The sequence below is a fragment of the Ascaphus truei genome, chromosome 3 (genome assembly GCF_040206685.1).
Source record: "Ascaphus truei isolate aAscTru1 chromosome 3, aAscTru1.hap1, whole genome shotgun sequence".
NCBI classification, from domain to species: domain Eukaryota; kingdom Metazoa; phylum Chordata; class Amphibia; order Anura; family Ascaphidae; genus Ascaphus; species Ascaphus truei.
The window spans coordinates 191993763-192021716 of record NC_134485.1 but is presented as its reverse complement, the minus strand read 5'-3'; the positions used below and the strand labels follow the sequence as shown (position 1 = coordinate 192021716).

Sequence of the window (27954 nt, the reverse complement as noted above, 5' to 3'; positions counted from 1 at the left end):
TGTTCTGGCCAACTTTTGATCTATTGAGGTTAGCCATATTTCTTTCAGGCCTGGTTCTGTCTGTTGCGCTTGCTGAGGATCTTGCCGATTTAACTGAGGCAGCTTCCCCAATGTTAACTTCGTAATGTGTGAATACACCAGAGGCACAGCTGTGGGCGAGAGTCCCATACTGTCAGCCACTCTATTCAGGTTTGCTTTCGTAACCCATCTGGGGGTCTCAATCTGTTTACACAGGGCCCGTACCCAAGAAGCAGCGATTTCTTTGCACTGTTTATCTCCTAGACATAAATATTTTGCAGTCCTGGTCTGTATTTCAGGCTTAAATTGTACCAACTATGACCAATGGCATCTAATTTTGCTGATGATAAGATATAGGTCAGTGGGTTGTTATCCGTGCACCACGAACATGGCTCCATACAGGTAGTCATGTAGTTTATCAACTACCGCCCATTTCAACGCCAGAAATTCTAGCTTGTGTACAGGGTAGTTCTTTTTGAATGGTGCTAACCCCGACTTACAAAGGCTTCTGACTAAAGTCCCTCAGTTTGCTCCTGATATAGTACTGCCCCTAACCCTTCCAGGATTGCATCCACAAGTAGGGCATAGGACTTTTATGGGTCAGCGAAAACCAATACGAGCATGTTTAGTGAGATAGCCTTTTACGTTTCTGAAAACCTCTTCACACTTGGTCATCCACCTGTCTGCAAAGGGCTCATTCATCCTGAAGTGGTCCTGGCTAGTGGCACCAGCTGCCATACTGCATCCCTGTGGCAGTGGGTAGCATTTGGTTAACTGTGTCAAAGGCTGCACTACATCTGAGAAATTATTCACAAAGCATCTGTAGTATCCACAAAACCCTAGGAAAGATCATAGTTCCGTCACTTGCCTGGGCCTAGGTCAGGATGCAATGCCTTCTAGTTTAGAGGGGTCCGTAACCACCCCTTCTTCAGATACAATGTGTCCCACATACGTGACAGTCGTTCGACAGAACTGACACTTATCCAGGGACAACTTTAATCTGCTCTCGGTTGTTCCAGCACCTTCTGTAGTCGTACTTCGTGTTCTTCCAATGTCCTTCCTGGAAAGGTGCAACACCACTGATAGGTATGATTTAACAAACAAAGTGTTATTTACAGGTTCTTTTATTTTCCCGTGTCCTTTTTTAAAAACTTTTATTAAACACCTATTCAGGGTCTAGATGGAAGTAACACCACGTTCGGGTGAGACAGGTTTATTATTTGAAACTAGAGAAGGCAGTGCTAATTTACAGTAACATGGCGTTAAGCCTATGCTAATGAGATAACTAATGGTTGTTCATTTTGTATGTTATTAGCTTTGTAGATTTGCATTAACCTTAGGGAAAAAAACATCTGTCATGGATTTTGATAACAGTGCGTTAGAACCCTGAGTTAAATTAGCTCTGTAAATCTGGGCCGTGGACACAAAAATGTATTTCTGCACAATGAAGACAATCTATAATAATAAAAAAAAAGTCTGTCTGTCTCTCTGTCAGGGCCATAGCTCCAAGACCATGAAACCTAGACACCTGAAACTTTGGAGGCATACTTAGGGGACCCTAGGGGTTTGAACCTCAGTATTCTTTTTTTTTTTTTTTTATTTAAAACAATTATATTTATAAGTGATTACAATTTTTCTGACAAGCAAGTCAGCCAGTGGGTGTTGTTCCTGGTAGGCTATGGATCTGGAATGTGACATCATAATGCTCATAACCTGGTGGCAGATAAGGAGGTCAGATAGCTATAAAGTTTACACGGGAAGCAAATGAAGAAATAAAGAAAGAGAGAAAGTCAGTTGACGTGAGGAGAAATCAAGAATGCTGTAGAAGGAGAGAGAGGCAGAAATAATTGGGGACATCATAACGTATTAAAGGAAAGTGATGGGAGAGAGATGGGGAAAGGATGGGAGCAAGGGAGGGAGATAGACAGAAGAGTAGTAGGAGTAGATAAGGGTCGAGAGTGGGGGAGAACGGGGAGAGAGGGTGAGAGAGGGAAGTGGAGTATGGAGGGGAAGAGGCGAGGGAGGGAGAGAAGGAGTAGTGGGAGTGAGAGGGGGGTGAGCAAGAGAGGGAGAGGGGCGTGAGGAAGGGAGATGTGAAGGGGGGGAGGAGTAAGAGGGGGAGAGAGCGAAAGGGAGTAGGGGAGAATAAGTGGAGAGGGAGGGAGACAGGTTTGAATCTGGGCTTTAAGATTCTAGAGTAGTGCAACCCGTGCGAAGCCAGGCACTTTAGCTAGCTGTACTGTACATATATAATTATTTGGGCATGCGTTAATGATTCAATGTGTAATGGCTTTTGTGAAGACCCACACCTCAAGAATTCCCTACTTACATTATGAATCCAAAGCCCAACCACAATGAATACTTATTCTGAATTGATAATTATTAGTTCATAATATTAAAAATAAGGTTTATCTGTCATCTTTTGTTTCAGTTTTGATATTTATTTTACAGTTATCCTCACAGCTGTGGCTATAGTTCCTAGATTATTCTTATATTTTCACAAGTGGGGAGTGCACTCAAGAAGGGGCTTTTTGACCCCCCCCCTCTGAGTTCTTTTGCTGTCTGTTAACTTACCTATAGGTGCACCTGTTTTTTATTTACCTAATAGGTTGAGCGGGCGGCTTTTCTGTTTAGGAGTTTGCTTAGTAAATCTGTCAGACAGTGTTATTTGGGGAAATCCAATACTTTTATCCATAAAGAAGTAATTAAGAAAAACTGCATTAAAGCAACTACTGAATTTGTGTCATTAGTTTTCTTTAACATTATTTGATCCTCAGGATCCAGGACCTGGGAATATTGTGGTTAATCTCTAGGGTCCCCTGAAGCCAGATATATTAAAGTGGACAGTTCCTCCAGGTGCCAAAAGCGGGGGAAAAGGTTGGTAGGCAGTTTGTTGAGCAGGGGATGAGGATGTGGGGAGGAAACCGGGTAGCTGTCCTGTCAAGCAAGGAGAGAGGGCCTACCTATGAACCCACCATTAGTGGGCCTGGAAGAGGAAGGGGCCCTGCCTGTCGACATCTCTACTCGAAGAATTATTTTCACAGAGAACAATATGGCTGCCTTGATCAGTCTCCATTCGGCAGCCCATAGAAAATCACAGCAGCATCAGGAGAGGGTTTAGTTTTGGTGACCTAATAGCCATATTTGTTTTTTATTTTACTGACAAACAAAAAAGGAAATATCTTCTGAACCCATGATTGTGGGAATCTTGGAGCGATACAGCTTGGGCTGTGATTATTCCAAGAGCTTCAATGCAGCACCGCTCTCTTGTGGCTTTATTAGTAGCGACGCTGCAGAGCTACTGTACATGTGCACATGCACAAGAGATTTAGCAAGCGACTGCAGGGGAGACATGCTCAGATGTCACTTCCTTTACCACAACGCCTGCCTTTCCAACACCAATCCAATGAATTCTTCCATTGAAGATTTGTCCATAATAGTGATTGATTAATTAATTATTAATAAAATAATGAATGTAATTTAATTAATTACATTATTATCTTGTTAAATAATGAATTAAACAATAAATATCTATGTTCATCAATGTGTATGATATGTTCTTCAAGGTGTATATCGCTTTTCAATACAGGAAACTCTATTTTGTATGAAATCCTGAGGTACATTTTTTCTATGATTTTCATTGGTTAGATTTTGGAGGAACATGATTGGTGCACTGAACTTCACTTTGATTGGACGGCTGCGTCATGTGACGTGGCTGTCGCGGCTTGAAAACAAATTCGCCCATCTCCTTAACTGTCTCCTGCTTTGCAGCAGCAAGCGAGGAGACAGCTGAATTTGGTATAACAGTTTTCAGGGATGTATAACACTTGTTTTTGTGCCGCATGGTGTCTCTACAGGAGACACCATGGGCGATTTCTGGTATAATCACGAGCTCAGGGATGGTTCTCCTGACTCAGATAATGCTGAAAGTTTTATGAGGGGACTGCTATTTTCTTTTTTTTTTATAACTTAAATTTTTTATTGAGGCATATGATACAACATAAAATATAAACCATCATGGAAATGATAATAATTTTAGCAAATGAAACAGGTAAAATGAGAACTCACGGCTTTTCGAGCCCTACTCGGCCGGGCGATTCAAGGTGAATGAAGTAATCAACAACACTATCCAATATCCAGTAATATTAATAATATCAAAGGAGAAAAAAAAAAAGGAGGGGGGGTGGAGGAAAGGTAGAGAAGGGGGTGGGGAGACGAGGGGATAGGGCGGATAGGGCGAGGGCGCTACCTCCAGGGTTACCCACGGGCCGGTATAGAACCATCTCCTCCTAAACCGGTTGACTCTGAAGCACTGCTGTCTAAGGGTCTGTTTGTATGATATAAAATGCGCATTCACCTTCAAAAGAGAACGCACCTACATCTATTAGAGCCAAATTGTGTTACTCTCGACCCCGGGGATATCTGTCTGTGCCAACCAGGCGTCCAGACTTTTAGAAAATTGGTGCCAGTGTCGTTAACTAAACTCGTCATCTTTTCCATTTGGCATATAAACCACATGCGATTCCGAATCTTTGGGATGCTTGGGATATCAAGGCGTTTCCATAATGCTGCGATCTCGCACCGCCTTGCTATTGCAAAATGTGCAATTAATTTATTGTTTGCTTTGGTAAGGCCCGTTAACGGTCTATTCAAGAGGAACAGTCATGGGTCTGGGGGTATTGTGAGGTCAAAAATCCTCTGAATCCAATTTCTGATTTCCTCCCATATTGGAGAGATCCGCGGGCAGGACCACAGCATACTGTATGTAACAGGTCTGCCGATCCCCCACACTGCTGATGGCACAGTGGGGAGGATCCCGACACGAACCTAGATAATTTCAGTGGGGTGAGGTACCATCTCATGAGGACTTTATATGCGTTCTCTTTGAGAGTGGTGCAGATGGAGCTCTTTGCAGTGGCCAAATATATAGCGTTCCACTCCTCATCCTCCAGGGTCTCCCCTAAGTCCAATTTCCATTGGGATCTGAAGGACGGTACCTGTTGTCCCGGCCCAGCCGGACCGATCACCTCTCCGTATAACTGTGATGTATGTCCCTTCGTGTCGGTCTCTGCCAGACAGAGCTTTTCGAAAGTCGTCAAAAGGGAGTATGGGGCAAATTTATTATAAAATGCTCTAAGCTGGAGGTATCTAAAAAATTCTGAGTGGGGTATATCTTTTTCTAACCTGATGTGATCGAATGTTTTGACCTTTCTATTGTAACCCTCCAGATCTTTAATCCGTTTATATCCTTTCTGTTTCCAAATTGAGATATTGCTGCCTGATAGGCCCGGTGCGAACATGGGATTATTCCATAAGGGGGGCATCATAGTGTGTTTTGTCGTGAGGGAGTGCCTCACCTTGGAATCCTCCCAGATCGATAATGAGTTGGTCATTGAGGAAAGCGGTATGTCAGCGTACTTTCGTGCTGTTTTGGGTAACCAAATCAAGCTGCTAAGCTCTAATGGGGAGCAAACAACACTTTCCAGCTCCACCCACCTTTTCAATTGTGGATTGGATTGCCATTGAACAATTTGGCTTAATTGATCCGCTTTGTAGTATGATAACAGGCAGGGTACCGCTAGGCCACCAGCCAATACAGGTCTTTTCATATTTAATTTGTTAACTATCGGTTTTCTTCCTCCCCAGATAAATTTAGAGATTTCAGACTGAAGTGAGAGTAAGTCCTTTAGTCTGAGTGGCACTGGTAGCATCTGGAAAAGGTATAGGATACGGGGGAGTAAATTCATTTTGACGCTATGTATCCTACCTATCCAGGATATCCTCTGGGATGCCCACTTGTGTAGATCAGTTTTCAGTGTCCAGATCAGGTTAGGATAATTTGCCTTATATATAGGGTGACCAGATTTTCAAAATGCAAAACCGGGACACATAAAAAAATTATTTATAAAACAATGTACATCACGTCACACCCCGCGTTGCCATGACAACGAGCGGTGACATGTTGCCATGACAATGTGGCATCACGTGATGCCTCGTCACCATAATGCGTCCCGCTGTCATGTCAACTTGGAAGTCGCTTCAATTTGATTTTTCCAATGACCACAACATGACGTCAGTGTCGCCGGCACTATAAGGGCGGCCTTAGGCTGCGCGTATAGTGCCGGCGACGCGACAAAAGAAATGTATTGCCGCCTCCGCGAATTTCTGAAGCCGGTCAAATTAGATTTTTCAGAGGCTGTCGCCACATGTGATAGCCTCTGAACCAAACAAAGACCTGGTCGCCCGCAACGTCGCCGGAAAGCCAATTACAATTTTTGTCATCCGTCGCGCACTATAAGCACGGCCTTAGGTTAATTTCACACCTCACAAGCCCCCTCTATTTCCCACCCTCCACCCATGAATTTCTCCCCTCCGTCTCACTCACTCTCCCCACTCACATGTATTTATCTCCCCTGTTTTACTCCCTCTTTTCTTCACTCACTCCCCCTCTCTCCTCTCACTTGCCCCTACCTTCCATCAATTACCCCACTTTGCTCACTCAATCCCCCCACAAAATACATACCAAAAAACCCCACCCCGCAATACATAATAAAAATACCCGCCCCGCTAATACATATTAAAATGACCCCCGCCGCCCCAATACATTTTTAAAAGACCCCCACCACCCCATACATATTTAAAAAAATTGGGCCGCACAGGTAAAATCATCATCATCATCATCATCATCATCATCATCATCATCATCATCATCATCCCCATATACCCACCCCCTGCATCTCCCATCTCTCTTCCCCCTCCCCCGCATCTCCCATCTCTCTCCCCCCGCTTCTCCCATCTCTCTCTCCCCCCCGCATCTCCCATCTCTCTCTCTCCCTCCCCCATCTCCAATCTCTCTCTCCCCCCCTGCATCTCCCATCTCTCTCTCCCCCCCACATCTCCCATCTCTCTCTCTCCCCCCCGCATCTCCCATCTCTCTCTCCCCCCGCATCTCCCATCTCTTTCCCCCCGCATCTCCCATCTCTCTCTCTCCCCCCCTGCATCTCCCATCTCTCTCCCCCCCTGCATCTCCCATCTCTCTCCCCCCCTGCATCTCCCATCTCTCTCCCCCCTGCATCTCCCATCTCTCTCTCCCCCCCTGCATCTCCCATCTCTCTCTCCCCCCCTGCATCTCCCATCTCTCTCTCTCCCCCCCCGCATCTCCCATCTCTCTCTCTCCCCCCGCATCTCCCATCTCTCTCCCACCCGCATCTCCCATCTCTCTCTATCCACCGCATCTCCCATCTCTCTCCCTCCCCTGCATCTCCCATCTATCTCTCCCCCCCACATCTCCCATCTCTCACTCCCCCCTGCATCTCCCATCTCTCTCTACCCCCGCATCTCCCATCTCTCTCTCCCCCCCGCATCTCCCATCTCTCTCTCCCCCCCCCCATCTCTCTCTCTCTCCCCCCCGCATCTCCCATCTCTCTCCCCCCCGCATCTCCCATCACTCTCTCTCCCCCCCGCATCTCCCATCTCTCTTTCTCTCCCCCCCACATCTCCCATCTCTCTCTCCCCCCCTGCATCTCCCATCTCTCTCCCCCCGCATCTCCCATCCCTCTCTCTCTCCCCCCCGCATCTCCCATCTCTCTCTCCTCCCCGCATCTCCCCTCTCTCTCTCCCCCCCGCATCTCCCATCTCTCTCCCCCCTGCATCTCCCATCTCTCTCTCCCCCCTCCCCGCATCTCCCATCTCTCTCTCTCCCCCCGCATCTCCCATCTCTCTCCCCCCGCATCGGCCATCTCTCTCTCTCCACCGCATCTCCCATCTCTCTCTCCCCTGCATCTCCCATCTCTCTCTCCCCCCCGCAACTCCCATCTCTCTCTCCCCCCCGCATCTCCCATCTCTCACTCCCCCCCGCATCTCCCATCTCTCTCTCCCCCCGCATCTCCCATCTCTCCCTCCCCCCGCATCTCCCATCTCTCTCTCCCCCCCCGCATCTCCCATCTCTCTCTCTCTCCCCCCCCCGCATCTCCCATCTCTCTCTCCCCCCCTGCATCTTCCATCTCTCTCCCCCCCCCCGCATCTCCCATCTCTCTCCCCCCCCGCATCTCCCATATCTCTCTCTCCCCCCCGCATCTCCCATCTCTCTTTCTCTCCCCCCCACATCTCCCATCTCTCTCTCTCCCCCCCTGCATCTCCCATCTCTCTCTCCCCCCCCCGCATCTCCCATCTCTCTCTCTCTCCCCCCGCATCTCCCATCTCTCTCTCCCCCCCGCATTTACCCTCTCTCTCTCCCCCTCCGCATCTCCCATCTCTCTCCCCCCTGCATCTCCCATCTCTCTCTCCCCCCCTGTATCTCCCATCTCTCTCTCCCCCCCGCGCATCTCCCATCTCTCTCTCTCTCCCCCCCGCATCTCCCATCTCTCTCTCCCCCCCGCAACTCCCATCTCTCTCTCCCCCTGCATCTCCCATCTCTCTCTCCCCCCCCCACATCTCCCATCTCTCTCTCTCCCCCCCGCATCTCCCATCTCTCTCTCCCCCTGCATCTCCCATCTCTCTCTCCCCCCGCATCTCCCATCTCTCTCTCTCTCTCCCCCCGCATCTCCCATCTCTCTCTCCCCCCCCGCATCTCCCAACTCTCTCTCCCCCCCTGCATCTCCCATCTCTCTCCCCCCCTGTATCTCCCATCTCTCTCTCCCCCCCCGCATCTCCCATCTCTCTCTCCCCCCCGCATCTCCCATCTCTCTCTCCCCCCGCATCTCCCATCTCTCTCTTCCCCCCGCATCTCCCATCTCTCTCTCCCCCCCTGAATCTCCCATCTCTCTCTCTCCCCCCGCATCTCCCATCTCTCTCTCTCCCCCCCGCATCTCCCATCTCTCTCTCTCTCCCCCCCGCATCTCCCATCTCTCTCTCCCTCCCCCGCATCTCCCATCTCTCTCTCCCCCCCGCATCTCCCATCTCTCTATCCCCCCCCGCATCTCCCATCTCTCCCCCCTGCATCTCCCATCTCTCTCTCCCCCCGCATCTCCCATCTCTCTCTCCCCCCGCATCTCCCATCTCTCTCTCCCCCCCGCATCCCCATCTCTCTCCCCCCCGCATCCCCCATCTCTCTCCCCCCCGCATCTCCCATCTCTCTCTCCCCCCGCATCTCCCATCTCTCTCCCTCCCGCATCTCCCATCTCTCTCTCTCCCCCCCGCATCTCCCATCTCTCTACCCCCCCGCATCTCCCATCTCTCTCTCCCCCCGCATCTCTCATCTCTCCCCCCCATCTCCCATCTCTCTATCCCCCCCCCGCATCTCCCATCTCTCTCTCCCCCCTTCATCTCCCATCTCTCTCTCCCTCCGCATCTCCCACATCTCTCTCCCCCCTGCATCTCCCATCTCTCTCTCCCCCCCGCATCTCCCATCTCTCTCTCCCCCCGCATCTCCCATCTCTCTCTCCCCCCCGCATCCCCCATCTCTCTCTCTCCCCCCCGCATCTCCCATCTCTCTCTCCCCCCCGCATCTCCCATCTCTCTCTCCCCCCGCATCTCCCATCTCTCCCTCCCCCCGCATCTCCCATCTCTCTCTCCCCCCCGCATCTCCCATCTCTCTCTCTCTCCCCCCCCCGCATCTCCCATCTCTCTCTCCCCCCCTGCATCTTCCATCTCTCTCCCCCCCCTGCATCTCCCATCTCTCTCCCCCCCCGCATCTCCCATATCTCTCTCTCCCCCCCGCATCTCCCATCTCTCTTTCTCTCCCCCCCACATCTCTCATCTCTCTCTCTTCCCCCCTGCATCTCCGATCTCTCTCTCCCCCCCCCGCATCTCCCATCTCTCTCTCTCTCCCCCCGCATCTCCCATCTCTCTCTCCCCCCCTGCATCTCCCCTCTCTCTCTCCCCCCCGCATTTACCCTCTCTCTCTCCCCCTCCGCATCTCCCATCTCTCTCCCCCCTGCATCTCCCATCTCTCTCTCCCCCCCTGTATCTCCCATCTCTCTCTCCCCCCCGCGCATCTCCCATCTCTCTCTCTCTCCCCCCCGCATCTCCCATCTCTCTCTCCCCCCCCGCAACTCCCATCTCTCTCTCCCCCTGCATCTCCCATCTCTCTCTCCCCCCCCCCGCATCTCCCATCTCTCTCTCTCCCCCCCGCATCTCCCATCTCTCTCTCCCCCTGCATCTCCCATCTCTCTCTCCCCCCGCATCTCCCATCTCTCTCTCTCTCTCCCCCCGCATCTCCCATCTCTCTCTCCCCCCCCGCATCTCCCAACTCTCTCTCCCCCCCTGCATCTCCCATCTCTCTCCCCCCGGCATCTCCCATCTCTCTCTCCCCCCCTGTATCTCCCATCTCTCTCTCTCCCCCCCGCATCTCCCATCTCTCTCTCCCCCCCCCCCGCATCTCCCATCTCTCTCTCTCTCCCCCCTGCATCTCCCATCTCTCTCTCCCCCCCCGCATCTCCCATCTCTCTCTCCCCCCCGCATCTCCCATCTCTCTCTCCCCCCGCATCTCCCATCTCTCTCTTCCCCCCGCATCTCCCATCTCTCTCTCCCCCCCTGAATCTCCCATCTCTCTCTCTCCCCCCGCATCTCCCATCTCTCTCTCTCCCCACCCGCATCTCCCATCTCTCTCTCTCTCCCCCCCGCATCTCCCATCTCTCTCTCCCTCCCCCGCGTCTCCCATCTCTCTCTCCCCCCCGCATCTCCCATCTCTCTATCCCCCCCGCATCTCCCATCTCTCTCTCCCCCCTGCATCTCCCATCTCTCTCTCCCCCCGCATCTCCCACATCTCTCTCCCCCCTGCATCTCCCAACTCTCTCTCCCCCCCGCATCTCCCATCTCTCTCTCCCCCCGCATCTCTCATCTCTCTCTCCCCCCCGCATCTCCCATCTCTCTCTCCCCCCCGCATCCCCCATCTCTCTCCCCCCCCGCATCCCCCATCTCTCTCCCCCCCGCATCTCCCATTTCTCTCTCCCCCCGCATCTCCCATCTCTCTCTCCCCCCCCCCGCATCTCCCATCTCTCTCTCCCCCCCGCATCTCCCATCTCTCTCTCCCCCACATCTCCCATCTCTCTCTCTCCCCCCCATCTCCCATCTCTCTCTCCCCCCTGCATCTCCCATCTCTCTCTCCCCCCCACATCTCCCATCTCTCTCTCTCCCCCCCCGCATCACCCATCTCTCTCTCTCCCCCCGCATCTCCCATCTCTCTCTCCCCCCCCGCATCTCCCATCTCTCTATCCCCCCCCCGCATCTCCCATCTCTCTCTCCCCCCTGCATCTCCCATCTCTCTCTCCCCCCGCATCTCCCACATCTCTCTCCCCCCTGCATCTCCCATCTCTCTCTCCCCCCCGCATCTCCCATCTCCCCCCCCCCCGCATCTCCCATCTCTCTCTCTCCCCCCCGCATCTCCCATCTCTCTCTCCCCCCCGCATCTCCCATCTCTCTCTCCCCCCGCATCTCCCATCTCTCTCTCTCCCCCCCATCTCCCATCTCTCTCTCCCCCCTGCATCTCCCATCTCTCTCTCCCCCCCGCATCACCCATCTCTCTCTCTCCCCCCCGCAACTCCCATCTCTCTCTCCCCCCGCATCTCCCATCTCTCTCTCCCCTGCATCTCCCATCTCTCTCTCTCCCCCCGCATCTCCCATCTCTCTCCCCCCCTGCATCTCCCATCTCTCTCTCCCCCCCACATCTCCCATCTCTCTCTCTCCCCCCCGCATCTCCCATCTCTCTCCCCCCCACATCTCCCATCTCTCTCTCTCCCCCTCGCATCTCCCATCACTCTCTCTCCCCCCCGCATCTCCCATCTCTCTCTCCCCCCGCATCTCCCATCTCTCTCTCCCCCCGCATCTCCCATCTCTCTCTCCCCCCCGCATCTCCCATCTCTCTCTCCCCCCCGCATCTCCCATCTCTCTCTCCCCCCCCCGCATCTCCCATCTCTCTCTCTCCCCCCCCCGCATCTCCCATCTCTCTCTCTCCCCCCCTGCATCTTCCATCTCTCTCTCTCCCCCCCGCATCTCCCATCTCTCTCTCCCCCCCGCATCTCCCATCTCTCTCCCCCCCTGCACCTCCCATCTCTCTCTCTCTCCCCCCGCATCTCCCATCTTTCTCTCCCCTCCCCGCATCTCCCATCTCTCTCTCTCCCCCCCGCATCTCCCATTTCTCTCTCCCCCCGCATCTCCCATCTCTCTCTCCCCCCCCGCATCTCCCATCTCTCTCTCCCCCCCGCATCTCCCATCTCTCTCTCCCCCACATCTCCCATCTCTCTCTCTCCCCCCGCATCTCCCATCTCTCTCTCTCCCCCCCGCATCTCCCATCTCTCTCTCTCTCCCCCCCGCATCTCCCATCTCTCTCTCCCTCCCCCGCATCTCCCATCTCTCTCTCCCCCCCGCATCTCCCATCTCTCTATCCCCCCCCGCATCTCCCATCTCTCCCCCCTGCATCTCCCATCTCTCTCTCCCCCCGCATCTCCCATCTCTCTCTCCCCCCGCATCTCCCATCTCTCTCTCCCCCCCGCATCCCCATCTCTCTCCCCCCCGCATCCCCCATCTCTCTCCCCCCCGCATCTCCCATCTCTCTCTCCCCCCGCATCTCCCATCTCTCTCCCTCCCGCATCTCCCATCTCTCTCTCTCCCCCCCGCATCTCCCATCTCTCTACCCCCCCGCATCTCCCATCTCTCTCTCCCCCCGCATCTCTCATCTCTCCCCCCCATCTCCCATCTCTCTATCCCCCCCCCGCATCTCCCATCTCTCTCTCCCCCCTTCATCTCCCATCTCTCTCTCCCCCCGCATCTCCCACATCTCTCTCCCCCCTGCATCTCCCATCTCTCTCTCCCCCCCGCATCTCCCATCTCTCTCTCCCCCCGCATCTCCCATCTCTCTCTCCCCCCCGCATCCCCCATCTCTCTCTCTCCCCCCCGCATCTCCCATCTCTCTCTCCCCCCCGCATCTCCCATCTCTCTCTCCCCCCGCATCTCCCATCTCTCCCTCCCCCCGCATCTCCCATCTCTCTCTCCCCCCCGCATCTCCCATCTCTCTCTCTCTCCCCCCCCCGCATCTCCCATCTCTCTCTCCCCCCCTGCATCTTCCATCTCTCTCCCCCCCCTGCATCTCCCATCTCTCTCCCCCCCCGCATCTCCCATATCTCTCTCTCCCCCCCGCATCTCCCATCTCTCTTTCTCTCCCCCCCACATCTCTCATCTCTCTCTCTTCCCCCCTGCATCTCCGATCTCTCTCTCCCCCCCCCCGCATCTCCCATCTCTCTCTCTCTCCCCCCGCATCTCCCATCTCTTTCTCCCCCCCTGCATCTCCCCTCTCTCTCTCCCCCCCGCATTTACCCTCTCTCTCTCCCCCTCCGCATCTCCCATCTCTCTCCCCCCTGCATCTCCCATCTCTCTCTCCCCCCCTGTATCTCCCATCTCTCTCTCCCCCCCGCGCATCTCCCATCTCTCTCTCTCTCCCCCCCGCATCTCCCATCTCTCTCTCCCCCCCCGCAACTCCCATCTCTCTCTCCCCCTGCATCTCCCATCTCTCTCTCCCCCCCCCCGCATCTCCCATCTCTCTCTCTCCCCCCCGCATCTCCCATCTCTCTCTCCCCCTGCATCTCCCATCTCTCTCTCCCCCCGCATCTCCCATCTCTCTCTCTCTCTCCCCCCGCATCTCCCATCTCTCTCTCCCCCCCCGCATCTCCCAACTCTCTCTCCCCCCCTGCATCTCCCATCTCTCTCCCCCCGGCATCTCCCATCTCTCTCTCCCCCCCTGTATCTCCCATCTCTCTCTCTCCCCCCCGCATCTCCCATCTCTCTCTCCCCCCCCCCCCGCATCTCCCATCTCTCTCTCTCTCCCCCCTGCATCTCCCATCTCTCTCTCCCCCCCCGCATCTCCCATCTCTCTCTCCCCCCCGCATCTCCCATCTCTCTCTCCCCCCGCATCTCCCATCTCTCTCTTCCCCCCGCATCTCCCATCTCTCTCTCCCCCCCTGAATCTCCCATCTCTCTCTCTCCCCCCGCATCTCCCATCTCTCTCTCTCCCCCCCCGCATCTCCCATCTCTCTCTCTCTCCCCCCCGCATCTCCCATCTCTCTCTCCCTCCCCCGCGTCTCCCATCTCTCTCTCCCCCCCGCATCTCCCATCTCTCTATCCCCCCCGCATCTCCCATCTCTCTCTCCCCCCTGCATCTCCCATCTCTCTCTCCCCCCGCATCTCCCACATCTCTCTCCCCCCTGCATCTCCCAACTCTCTCTCCCCCCCGCATCTCCCATCTCTCTCTCCCCCCGCATCTCTCATCTCTCTCTCCCCCCCGCATCTCCCATCTCTCTCTCCCCCCCGCATCCCCCATCTCTCTCCCCCCCCGCATCCCCCATCTCTCTCCCCCCCGCATCTCCCATTTCTCTCTCCCCCCGCATCTCCCATCTCTCTCTCCCCCCCCCGCATCTCCCATCTCTCTCTCCCCCCCGCATCTCCCATCTCTCTCTCCCCCACATCTCCCATCTCTCTCTCTCCCCCCCATCTCCCATCTCTCTCTCCCCCCTGCATCTCCCATCTCTCTCTCCCCCCCACATCTCCCATCTCTCTCTCTCCCCCCCCGCATCACCCATCTCTCTCTCTCCCCCCGCATCTCCCATCTCTCTCTCCCCCCCGCATCTCCCATCTCTCTATCCCCCCCCCCGCATCTCCCATCTCTCTCTCCCCCCTGCATCTCCCATCTCTCTCTCCCCCCGCATCTCCCACATCTCTCTCCCCCCTGCATCTCCCATCTCTCTCTCCCCCCCGCATCTCCCATCTCCCCCCCCCCCGCATCTCCCATCTCTCTCTCTCCCCCCCGCATCTCCCATCTCTCTCTCCCCCCCGCATCTCCCATCTCTCTCTCCCCCCGCATCTCCCATCTCTCTCTCTCCCCCCCATCTCCCATCTCTCTCTCCCCCCTGCATCTCCCATCTCTCTCTCCCCCCCGCATCACCCATCTCTCTCTCTCCCCCCCGCAACTCCCATCTCTCTCTCCCCCCGCATCTCCCATCTCTCTCTCCCCTGCATCTCCCATCTCTCTCTCTCCCCCCGCATCTCCCATCTCTCTCCCCCCCTGCATCTCCCATCTCTCTCTCCCCCCCACATCTCCCATCTCTCTCTCTCCCCCCCGCATCTCCCATCTCTCTCCCCCCCACATCTCCCATCTCTCTCTCTCCCCCTCGCATCTCCCATCACTCTCTCTCCCCCCGCATCTCCCATCTCTCTCTCCCCCCGCATCTCCCATCTCTCTCTCCCCCCGCATCTCCCATCTCTCTCTCCCCCCCGCATCTCCCATCTCTCTCTCCCCCCCGCATCTCCCATCTCTCTCTCCCCCCCGCATCTCCCATCTCTCTCTCTCCCCCCCCGCATCTCCCATCTCTCTCTCTCCCCCCCTGCATCTTCCATCTCTCTCTCTCCCCCCCGCATCTCCCATCTCTCTCTCCCCCCCGCATCTCCCATCTCTCTCCCCCCCTGCACCTCCCATCTCTCTCTCTCTCCCCCCGCATCTCCCATCTTTCTCTCCCCTCCCCGCATCTCCCATCTCTCTCTCTCCCCCCCGCATCTCCCATTTCTCTCTCCCCCCGCATCTCCCATCTCTCTCTCCCCCCCCGCATCTCCCATCTCTCTCTCCCCCCCGCATCTCCCATCTCTCTCTCCCCCACATCTCCCATCTCTCTCTCTCCCCCCCATCTCCCATCTCTCTCTCCCCCCTGCATCTCCCATCTCTCTCTCCCCCCCACATCTCCCATCTCTCTCTCTCCCCCCCCGCATCACCCATCTCTCTCTCTCCCCCCGCATCTCCCATCTCTCTCTCCCCCCCGCATCTCCCATCTCTCTATCCCCCCCCCGCATCTCCCATCTCTCTCTCCCCCCTGCATCTCCCATCTCTCTCTCCCCCCGCATCTCCCACATCTCTCTCCCCCCTGCATCTCCCATCTCTCTCTCCCCCCCGCATCTCCCATCTCCCCCCCCCCCCGCATCTCCCATCTCTCTCTCTCCCCCCCGCATCTCCCATCTCTCTCTCCCCCCCGCATCTCCCATCTCTCTCTCCCCCCGCATCTCCCATCTCTCTCTCTCCCCCCCATCTCCCATCTCTCTCTCCCCCCTGCATCTCCCATCTCTCTCTCCCCCCCGCATCACCCATCTCTCTCTCTCCCCCCCGCAACTCCCATCTCTCTCTCCCCCCGCATCTCCCATCTCTCTCTCCCCTGCATCTCCCATCTCTCTCTCTCCCCCCGCATCTCCCATCTCTCTCCCCCCCTGCATCTCCCATCTCTCTCTCCCCCCCACATCTCCCATCTCTCTCTCTCCCCCCCGCATCTCCCATCTCTCTCCCCCCCACATCTCCCATCTCTCTCTCTCCCCCTCGCATCTCCCATCACTCTCTCTCCCCCCCGCATCTCCCATCTCTCTCTCCCCCCGCATCTCCCATCTCTCTCTCCCCCCGCATCTCCCATCTCTCTCTCCCCCCCGCATCTCCCATCTCTCTCTCCCCCCCGCATCTCCCATCTCTCTCTCCCCCCCCGCATCTCCCATCTCTCTCTCTCCCCCCCCGCATCTCCCATCTCTCTCTCTCCCCCCCTGCATCTTCCATCTCTCTCTCTCCCCCCCGCATCTCCCATCTCTCTCTCCCCCCCGCATCTCCCATCTCTCTCCCCCCCTGCACCTCCCATCTCTCTCTCTCTCCCCCCGCATCTCCCATCTTTCTCTCCCCTCCCCGCATCTCCCATCTCTCTCTCTCCCCCCCGCATCTCCCATCTCTCTCTCCCCCCCGCATCTCCCATCTCTCTCTCTCCCCCCCGCATCTCCCATCTCTCTCTCCCCCCGCATCTCCCATCTCTCTCTCCCCCCCTGCATCTCCCATCTCTCTCTCCCCCCGCATCTCCCATCTCTCTCTCCCCCCCGCATCTCCCATCTCTCTCTCCCCCCCGCATCTCCCATCTCTCTCTCTCCCCCCCGCATCTCCCATCTCTCTCTCTCCCCCCCTGCATCTTCCATCTCTCTCTCTCCCCCCCCGCATCTCCCATCTCTCTCTCCCCCCCGCATCTCCCATCTCTCTCCCCCCCTGCACCTCCCATCTCTCTCTCTCCCCCCCACATCTCCCATATCTCTCCCCCCCCCACATCTCCCATCTCTCTCTCTCCCCCCGCGTTTCACATCTTTCTCTCCCCTCCCCGCATCTCCCATCTCTCTCTCTCCCCCCCGCATCTCCCATCTCTCTCTCCCCCCCGCATCTCCCATCTCTCTCTCCCGCCCCCGCATCTCCCATCTCTCTCCCCCCCTGCATCTCCCATCTCTCTCTCTCCCCCCCGCATCTCCCATCTCTCTCTCCCCCCCACATCTCCCGTCTCTCTCCCCCCCAGCATCTCCCATCTCTCCCCCCCCTGCATATCCCATCTCTCTCTCCCCCCGCATCTCCCACCCGCCCCCCTCTGCATCTCCCATCTCCCCCCATATGTATCCTACCTCAGGTAGCTGCGGGTTCGGCGGAGGCGGCGGGTTCGGCGGAGGCACGTGCTCACTAGCAGCAGGTGCCACACTGCTAGCGAGTGGCTGTGAGCGGGCTATGGGTGGGGAGAGCGAGCCTGGGGGAGGGAGTGCCGGGGTGCCTGGGGAAGGAGTGCTGGGAACCGGAGGGAGGGCCGGGGAGTGGCAGAACCAGGGTGCCGAGGGAGGAGGAGCCGGGGAACCGGAGGGGGAGCCGGGGAACCGGAGGGGGAGCCGGAGGGAGGCAGAACCGGGGTGCGAGGGAGAGCCGGGGGAGGGAGTGCCGGGGTGCCTGTGGAAGGAGTGCCGGGAACCAGAAGGAGGGCTGAGGAGCCGGAGGGAGGCAGAACCGGGGTGCCGAGGGAAGAGGAGCCGGGGGAGGGAGGGCTGCGGAGAGCGGGAAGCCACGTGGCCGCCCCTGCGACTGCTTTTTTTTGTCAAAGCCCCGGCATCCCATCCAATCACCTGTGGCCCGGCATTTTAAAGCCCCGCCCCCGGCATCCCATCAAATCCCCTGCGGCCCGGCATTCTAAAGCCCCGCCCCGGCATCCCATCCAATCCCCTGCGGCCCAGAACAATGAAAATACTTACCTGCCGCCACTGCTGACACGAAAAATGGGACCAGGGAGAAAATCCGGGACATTGCCGGGACGGCCTGGCAACCGGGACAGGAGAGAAAAAAACGGGACTGTCCTGGCAAAATCGGGACACCTGGTCACCCTACTTATATATGCCTTTGGCCTCTTTGGTTATATGGACTCCCAGATATTTGATATATTTCTGTTGCCAATTAAATTTGAAATTTAGTTTTAATAATTTCTCGGTATGTCTAGGGAGATTGATGTTGAGGGCCCCGGATTTGGATTGGTTTATTTTGGATCCAGAGATCCTCGAAAATCTGTCTAATAGATCAAATAGATTTGGAAGGGAGGTAAGGGGCTTTGTAATAATTAAGAGGATGTCATCTGCGTATAGTGCCGCCTTGTGAGATTGTGAATATGCGTTTAACCCTGATTTGTCCGGATTGCCTCGAATTTGCGCCGCCAGTGGCTCGATACATAGAAGGGGACTGCTGTTTTAAGCAGTTTTAAGTTATTTTCTATATCTTTAGTTATTTTAATAAGTGAGCATATATTTAATATATCTGCATATTATTGTATGGAAGAGGGAACCTGCCTGTATTAGCATAATAGAAATAGTTGTGTATCATACTCAATCTTTTACTCAGTCGGCGTTTCTCAGTATAATAAATGTGAATTTTTATTCCCAGAATCAAAATATATGCCAATTTTCTAGTACAAAATAGTTATATCATCTCTGTACTCCAGATGGTTTCCCTACACAGTAATTTCATTTTTGTTTATATTTTGCTTACGTTAGGCACAGAATAAATGCAGCCTGACAGAATAAATGCAGTCTGCACTATACTGTAGCATAATAACTTACATGTAAATACATGTAATAGCAGCTTACAATCAAATGCACTCCTAAGGTGTGTCTGTAATTACATTACAATGTGTAAAATAGCTTCTAACACTGCTCATGCTTCTTGCCAATTAGTTGTTACAATTCCTCCACTGGGGTGCATGGCAATCTTCTCTCACAGTGTGTTACGCACGGCTAGCTCTTCCAAATCCCTAATACCCTGTATATGAGAACTGACTTCTCTGTCTGCATTGGAATCCTTCATAATAGTACTTGTGCTGCTTGGTTGGCAGTGCTGGCCCCGACTAGCAGAATAGCAGATTAGTACAGCTCTTCCCCCATTAAGCAGTCAGTTTTAATTTAACACAGCGGCTCAATGCACGAAGAATATTTCCTTTCACCATTTTTCTTTCAAAGGTGCAGGAAGAGATAAGATTTTTTTAAAAATCAGCTCAAATTAATCTGTTTGAATTTTTTTACAGGACCTACAGAGTGAGGCTAAAGAGAAAAGGAACTGTGAGACAGCACTGCAATGTCTGTGTGCAACAATGGTGCCCGGATGCCTTCTCCGCAGGACACTGCAAATGGATTCCCCCAGCCCAGTGCTTCAGGTAGTTGGCACAAGCCCGAAGAAGAAGTGAGAACCACAGAGCCCAACCTTGTGAAGAAAGCCCACCGGGAAATCTTAGACCATGAGCGGAAGAGACGAGTAGAACTTAAGTGCATGGAGCTACAGGAAATGATGGAGGAGCAAGGGTAAGCAATGTCACATTTACACAGAGATGCAGGGAAGGATGAAAAACTTCTTCATACATTTCTCACAGCTCACAGGTGACACACTGTGATTCTATGTTCATTGGTCAAATATATAGACAGGACCTACTGAATACACGTAATATAGTACGTATGCACAAATATACTTACATAATAAAATGTTCAAAACTAAAAATACAACAAGTAGTCTCTTTGTTTAAGACAACAGCATAGTATAGCACTGTGGCTAATGCATAAATCAAACTGTGAAAACAGCACACAACCTCATTATTACCCAATGAAACCATGCTGCAATTGTACTTTGGGATGTACACAATGAGTGCTACATCTGTACTGTTGTCCAAAACTTACAAGTCTTACTTTGTTCATTTAGAGTAAGATTGTGATTCAATCGGCAACTATGTGACATTGTTTTTTTTTAAACACCTGAGAGACTACTGTATGTACTAAGGAATTTTTGGAGCAGAGAAAGTGTTTTGGTGCACAGTGGCATCAAAAGTAAGAACATTTTTCTTAAATCTAATACAGATTGGTATAAGCCAGACATCTATGCCTCCTTAAACTTTCCAGATTATTTTATGCAGATCGAAGAGAGCAAAAGTGACTTCATATGAGCATAATTTGTACACTGTGCTTCTTGTAACTTCTCCTTAATTCCTCCTTTTGACACTACCCAAATCACAGGTTGATGCACAAGGGGTACAAATTGGAGAAAATTAATATAATTATGATTTATTTAGAACTTGCCAACATTTTCTAAAGCGCATTACAAGGGGGTCGGAAGACGATAACAATACCTTATATCAACATTAACAAAGTTGGAATTGTTATTTTTTAGAAATTCAAACTAGTGTATACGTTCACAAGTTTTCAGTTCAGAAACCCAAAAGTGTACCCTTTTTATATAAAAAACAAAGAAAAACAAATACGGAAAAGTCTAACTTTTGTGCATAAGGTCACAATTAATCAGGATGAAACCCTCTCTCGACTTTGATTCATATTTCACTCAGATTTGAAGTTTATTTCTGGTGTTTGATGTGGACATGTGAACAAATGCTGAAGTTCGCGAAGTTATGTTTTGGAACCTGTGAATCTGTCTATCCTTACTGTTTATATGCTATACAATGACCCGCTCTCGCTGTCCCTCTATCTCAGTACTAAGGCACGTTGTTGTAATATGCCAAACAGTGTACTGGAGTGCAGTGGTATTTATTTTTGGGTAAACTGTCCACTTACATATATTATGCAAAAATTTATCTTTGAGTCAATATACTACCAACAAAAGACACATTGTGTACTACAACTAAAGTAAAAAAATAGCTATTGCGGCAAGCTGCCGGTGAGAAACAAGTGCAGTGTGAACATGTGTCCTACTTTATCATGCAAACATTAGTACAGTATACTAATATGATATACTGGCATAAATTGTGCCTAGGGGCCAATTTAATACTAAATATAACATCTCATGAGTATTATACAAAAAAATAGAGCACTTACATTCTGGAGGGTCCTTTTTACTTTGTATAAGAAAATTACGATTTTCACATTCTCAAACTTCTCAATTCAAGCTTTTGTGTTCGCCATATATATATTTATACACACACACACATACACACACACACACACACACACACACACACACACACACACACACACACACACACACACACACACACACACACACACACACACACACACACACACACACACACACACACACATATTCTTTATCATTATCATCATCCCTTGTCAATCCACAGCTGAAGGCTGGATGAAGGCCTACCCAAGGATCTTTCTTGTACTGTGGTTGCAAGCTTCTCTTCTCCACGTTGCTCCAATACATTTTCTGATTTCATCCTCCCATCTTACTTTTGGTTGTCGTTTGGTCTTTTAATCTCTCTTGGAATCCAGTCGAATACTATCTTTCTCCAACTGGGATAATTTCTTCTTGTGATGTGTCCGGCCCACTGCCATTTTAATTTCTTCACCCTTGTGATTATATCACAGATTTTCTTTGGTTTTGAACCTATTCATTCTTTTTCCTATCTCTTTGGGTAATACCCAGTATAGGAGATGAGTGCAGAGGTACAACCAATAAGACATAGATTGGGGAAAAACATAGTGGCTTTTATTTAGCCTGTATATTTTAAAAACTACACACGTTTCAGGCAGCACACAAATAAACAAAACTGCCTATCCCTTTGTAAGGGCTTACTCACTTTATAGTCCCTTACTGCAAGGCTGGGAGGCTAGGCCTCTTACCAGCCTCTGACCCTCAAGTCCAAAGAGGTAAGCAGGGGGCCTCTTTATATCAGTCTCCGGGTCTGGGTTTGTGTCCGTGAGGTGCCCCCTCTGGTGGTTCTAGTAACCACTGTCTCCGGAAATAGAGGGTCTAGTTCCTTGGGAGCTTGCTGGCAGCACAGTTTGTGCAGCACACCTATAAACCTGCTTGATGAGCCAGATGGTGACTGGTTAATTGACTCTAGCTTCCATTAACCAGCTCCTTGCTGGACTCATCAGCTACAGACAGGCTTTAGTTTACTGCCTTTTTAAACCGGGGAAAGGCCCTGTCACACACAGCATGTATCTCTCCATACTTTTTTGCATTATCTGCAGTTTTTGATTTTTCTTCATATTTAGGGTTCAAATTTTACATCCATACTGTACGTGATCAGAGGAAGAATGCACCGGTTGAAAACTTTCCTCTTGAGGCATAGTGTAAGCTTCCCTTGATGTATTGTCTTGCTTCTTCCAAATGCCCTCCATCCCATCTTCATTCTCTTGATTTTATTCAAAAGATTCCCATCCATTGTTATGTGCCTGCCAAGGTAGACAGTGTTTGTCTTCTAGTTCTATTCTAGTTATGTTGATCTTTGCAGACTTGACACATTTGTTGAACATCTTGGTCTCACTGAGATTCAACTCACTTGGTTCGGCAATTTCTTCAATTTGTTGCAAGAGGTCTTCTGGACTTGTTGCAAAAATAACAATGTCATCTGCAAATCGTAGGTGACTCAAATATTCTTTATTGAACGGAGAGTCCTCACTCAGAAAGTGCGGTCTTTATGCCATCACTAACTCTGCGTCTTTCACCCCGGTTGAACATGTGAAGGTCTTTCCTTAGCAGCACCCAAGCCATCAGGACAAGGTTTTAAACAATTGGGCATTTACAGTACCTAGATTTTAGCTATGAGCCTGTTAGAGCTCATTTACACACTAGGGATATATATGGTACAACATACAAGGCTTTTAGCAGTTTGGGGATCTACTCAGTTCATTGTTTTGAGCCAGTTAGAGGTCACAAGCACATCTTAGAGCTTAACATATTGAAGTGAGTGTGTCCCCTATACTGATACACCATTTCACCTATCCCTCCTTACTATACTGATACACCATTTCACCTATCCCTCCTTACTATACTGATACACCATTTCACCTATCCCTCCTTACTATACTGATACACCATTTCACCTATCGCTCCTTACTATACTGATACACCATTTCACCTATCCCTCCTTACTATACTGATACACCATTTCACCTATCCCTCCTTACTATACTGATACACCATTTCACCTATCCCTCCTTACTATACTGATACACCATTTCACCTATCCCTCCTTACTATACTGATACACCATTTCACCTATCCCTCCTTACTATACTGATACACCATTTCACCGATCCCTCCTTACTATACTGATACACCATTTCACCTATCCCTCCTTACTATACTGATACACCATTTCACCTATCCCTCCTTACTATACTGATACACCATTTCACCTATCCCTCCTTACTATACTGATACACCATTTCACCTATCCCTCCTTACTTTACTGATACACCATTTCACCTATCCCTCCTTAATATACTGATACACCATTTCACCTATCCCTCCTTACTATACTGATACACCATTTCACCTATCCCTCCTTACTATACTGAGTGTGGTTCTGCTAGGCACTATTCAGTCAGCACAGTTACAGAGGGGTTTTTCTGAATATCCCCTCTAAACTGATTAGCAACAGACAGAACACCCTCTAATGTATATCTGAATGGCCAAAGTACCTATGACTTTAATCGCCAAATTGGGCTATCCCCAACAGTAGTCCTACAACATTGCACCCTGAGGCATGTACACAGCCTCTTTATGCTTATGTTGTGTACAGATGTAGCTGCCTGTTCTCTACCGCATCACAGGAAAAAAGGGTGGCCAATTCGCCGAAAACTCCGCAAGATGGTCCACAGCAGGCTGTAATGGCCCATCGGATTAACACAGCGTGGTTCCTTGCATTTGAATGGGACTCGCGCTGTGTGAATCCTATCGGGTTCCACCTGTCTGTAAGAGACACGCAGTAAGAGATAGACTGAATCTGTCACTCTACCTGCGCACCTCTAACAGAGGATTGCAGGGTTTTTATTTTATTAATACAGTATTGTAGCAGGAGGTCTCTGGAGCTGAACCGCATTGATTTCTGGTCCGGGGACGCCTGCTTCCCGAGTTACAGGCCCCGTTATCAGATGCGGGTATCCCTCTGGTTTGTTTAAATCCCCCGATCACGTGCGCTGGGATACCGGCACCTGATAACGGGGCCTGTAACTCGTGAAGCAGGGGGTCCCCAGACCTGAAATCAATGCGGTTCAGCTCTGGAGACCCCCTGCTACAATACTGTATTATTAAAATAAAAGCCCTGAGATCACCTGTTAGAGGCGCGCAGGTAGAGTGACTGATTCAGTCTCTCTTACTCTGCATCTATTAAAGACTGGTGAAGCCAGGTAGGATTCACACAGCAGGGACCCCCGCTGTGTTAGTCTGATGGGCCATTAGTCTGTCCGCTGGAATCTCGCGGCGTGCTAGAGGCGTGCTTTTGTCGTGCAAAACATGCATGGCATGTGTTAAAGAACAGGTAGCTACATCTGTATAAGGCAGTCATTTGGTTCAGAACAGCATTGCCGGGTGCTTTATGCACAAGGTTCCTATTGCCTTTTCCCTGACACCGAGACTCATATTAGTATTTGAGCTTGCGCATTGTGTGTTATGCTTTAGGTATCAAATACAGATTTAGACTAAATCGTTTCTTTAGACAAGTTCTGCTATATACTGTACTAGGATATGTTCATTATATCCAGTAAGGAGACATACGGTCCGCCTATTGAGCTATCTTTTTATGTTAGAATAATAACGCTCACATTCACTCAATTAAAGTGCAGACCAATATATTAGTATCTAAACTTCAAATCACTGTGAGTTTTAATTTATTTTTTTATTTTATGGTACATGTATATACATGGTTATATTAAAAGTTATATTTTATTGATTTACAATCTTTTCATATACAGTCTCTATATTTAGCAGGTGTGCACCACATATTGGATCTCTGTCGTCATGTGCTTCTCTATGCACACCTCATATGAGTGAAATATTCACCGTTGATTTTGATTCCCTTTTCTTCCCAATCTAATATTTTGAACAATTCTTCAAGTGTTACTTTGAAAAGCTTTGGTGACATGGTGTCACCCTGCTGCACACCCTTGCTGATCCTTATTTTGCTTGTATCTTCATGTATTCTAATGATTCTGTTAAATGTTCTTTATTAGATATGGGCGAATCCGCCCAAATCTGTTTCCCGAATTTTCACTGATGTTACCCCTAAAATCCTTTTCGGGGTTTACAATCCGCAAATGGATTTGGTCGGTTTCAATCTGTGCGGATTCCTCAAAATCCACCATTGGATACAACCCATGGACAGATTTGTACAATCCAATCCGCGGATTCAGCAATCTGTTTGGGATTCTAAAGAATCCACCAACGGATTGCTGAAATCACTGATTAGATTCTACAAATCCGTCCATTGGTTGCGGAATCCGTGGAGTGTATTTGTAATAATAATAAAAAATCTGCAAAATGCGAATTGACCTTTTGTGTCATTCATCCGCTGAAATCCACGGACCAAAGGAACCTGCCGATCTGCTGTGGATCCAAATTCACCCCCAAAATTCGCCCATCTCTATTCTTTATAATATTAATATACACTTCTTCAACACTTTGGGGCCTATGCATTAACTGTTCATAAGCCACTTATCGAGCACTTATCGCCCAAAATGCCTACTCCGATTCTGTAAGCGTCGATAAGTGGGCGATAAAATAATAAATTGCCAAAAGTTTCAGCGTTCAAAAAATCAAAAAACGGCGAGTGAGCGGCGGTAAGCCACTTATCGGCAGGTTCTGAAACTCGTGCAATTCTTGGAGCCGCGATTAGGTATTTGAGGCCTATCGCGGCTCTAGAATGTCGAGTTTCTCACAAAATCCTCACACCAGGAAAATTTGTCTTGAAGGTGGTGAGAAGCTGCTGAGAAGGCGGAGAGACAGGACTTAGACAAAAAAAAATGCATTTTTCTTGCATCGGATTGATGCCGGGGTCTGGGAGCTGATACCCATTAATATCAGCACCAGAGACACAAGGCATGAATCCCATGCAATAAAAATGCATATACAAGCAACTTCATTACCTTAGCAGCAAACCGCTAAGGCAATGAAGGGGTTAACCCCTCCCGCTACCATCCAAGGGCCAAATACTCCATGCACCTGACCCCGCTACCCACAATAAACACTAATACCCACCACCTCTACCCCTACATGATTGATACCAGAGGCCGCGGGTGTCCGGGGGTCCTTAGTGTCATGGGAGAGGGGGTTTGGCCCGGTATTAAAGGGGTTGCATCCCATATGGCCACCCCCAGACCTCACTTGGGAGGCAAGGGGTTAACTGGACTGTGGTCCAGTAATGTGTTTTTACCCTGCTTCAGCACCCAAATGTGTATTCCCCTGTAACAATGTATTTCCCCCATTCCAGTGTCTTCACCAAGACTCACACTGGGATCCTTTCGGGAGGAGAAGGGTTAATAGTTAGGAAGTGATTATAGCCCTTTGTTCAATTTTCCCGCCTTTGCGGGCTCCATTCTGCAGTTCCCCATAGGCCGCCATGGCAGCTCCATACAATCCTATGGGGATTCCGGCGATTTGGGCCTGATATCAGAGAAGACCTGCAGGTGGCGCCCGAGAGGAGGAGCGGCGGTCCCCCATTGTAAGTCAATATAGCCATTCATTTCAATGGGGATTCCTCGGCGCCGACCTCCAGGAACGAGTTGGCAGCCATCCAAACCGCAAACCTTAGAAGCGGATACAATATCTAAAAAAGAGCTTTTGATCACACTAGGTCAAGTTCAAATACAATTGGCGTGGGAAACGTAGGTTCTAGAGCACCCAGGAATACAATTATTTTTGCCCCTAGACCCTAGGAACCCCCACACTCGACCACCACCGGGTCTGAGAATTAAGGACCCCCATAAAGGGTCGCGCTCGCCACGAGGGTCGCGCCATTGACTCTAATGGTGGAGGTAAGAACCGCGAGTGAAAACTGCTAAGTCGGAATGAGCAGAAACCCAGAACCCATAACTCCGGTTCTGTTCAACCTAGAGGGCTGAGATTCGGCCACCATGTAGTCCTAGTTTCGGCAGGATTACATGGCAAATACCGACCCTCTCGGGGCAACAGAACGGAGTCAGGGTAATTGCAAAGTTTGGGTTTCTGCCTTTGACTTGCATGGCGGAAAAAAGCCTCATGTTCCAAAAGGGCTTTTAAACTGTATTTTTGTATCTCTGGTTCTGGGGGTCGTGGAAGGCTGATATTTGGCCACTATGACAAAGGTCCTCCGGCATGAGGACCTGGCAAATTTCAGCCCGCTCAGACCAACAGAACGGATTATTTTAATATGTGTAGATATTAAAGAATATACTGTTTTGCAAGGCTGGTATAAAAGCCCGGGAAAGTTGCTGGCTCTGCTTTATGTTAATGTTCAGGAGGGTGACACTTTGACTACAACTGCCCCCCTGATCAAAGACTTGACCACTCTGATTGTGAACAATAGGGCGGAGAAACGCAGAACCTGAGTGGTCTGTAAGTGCCATAATTCACACTTACAGACAAAAGGGTTTCCTGACTAGATACAAATCTGGTAGACATTCAGGCGCCCAAGGTTAGGATATGGGGCTGAAACTCCATATAAACGAGTGTAAGCCCTATACTCTTTGTCTTTCGTGATGTCTTCATTTGAACCTGTATTGCTGAATGAATTGCCAATCCTGTACCTGATTGCTTCATTGTCCAACCCTTAAGTAAGTGCTAAGTGCTATTTCTTGTCTGTTATTTGTATCATCTTGTGTGTTCTCCTTCTTTAAGGAATAAACTATATTTATTATATCTAAGTCGTGTTCAATTCAACCCAGATATTTGGTGTATATTTTATCCTATCACAAGTTACCGTGACA

General features: G+C 51.2%; 1 protein-coding gene across 3 annotated transcripts in view; it reads left to right on the top strand.

The window, feature by feature from the left end:
• SRRM3 (serine/arginine repetitive matrix 3) overlaps nt 1-27954 on the top strand; it is a 524720-nt gene that overhangs the window by 225353 nt on the left and 271413 nt on the right. For all 3 annotated transcript variants that reach the window (XM_075589834.1, XM_075589835.1, XM_075589833.1), the window contains one exon: nt 19332-19605. In XM_075589834.1, coding sequence (XP_075445949.1) covers nt 19382-19605 — 224 coding nt within the window. In that variant the 5' untranslated portion in view covers nt 19332-19381. The remainder of the gene's footprint in view (nt 1-19331; nt 19606-27954) is intronic.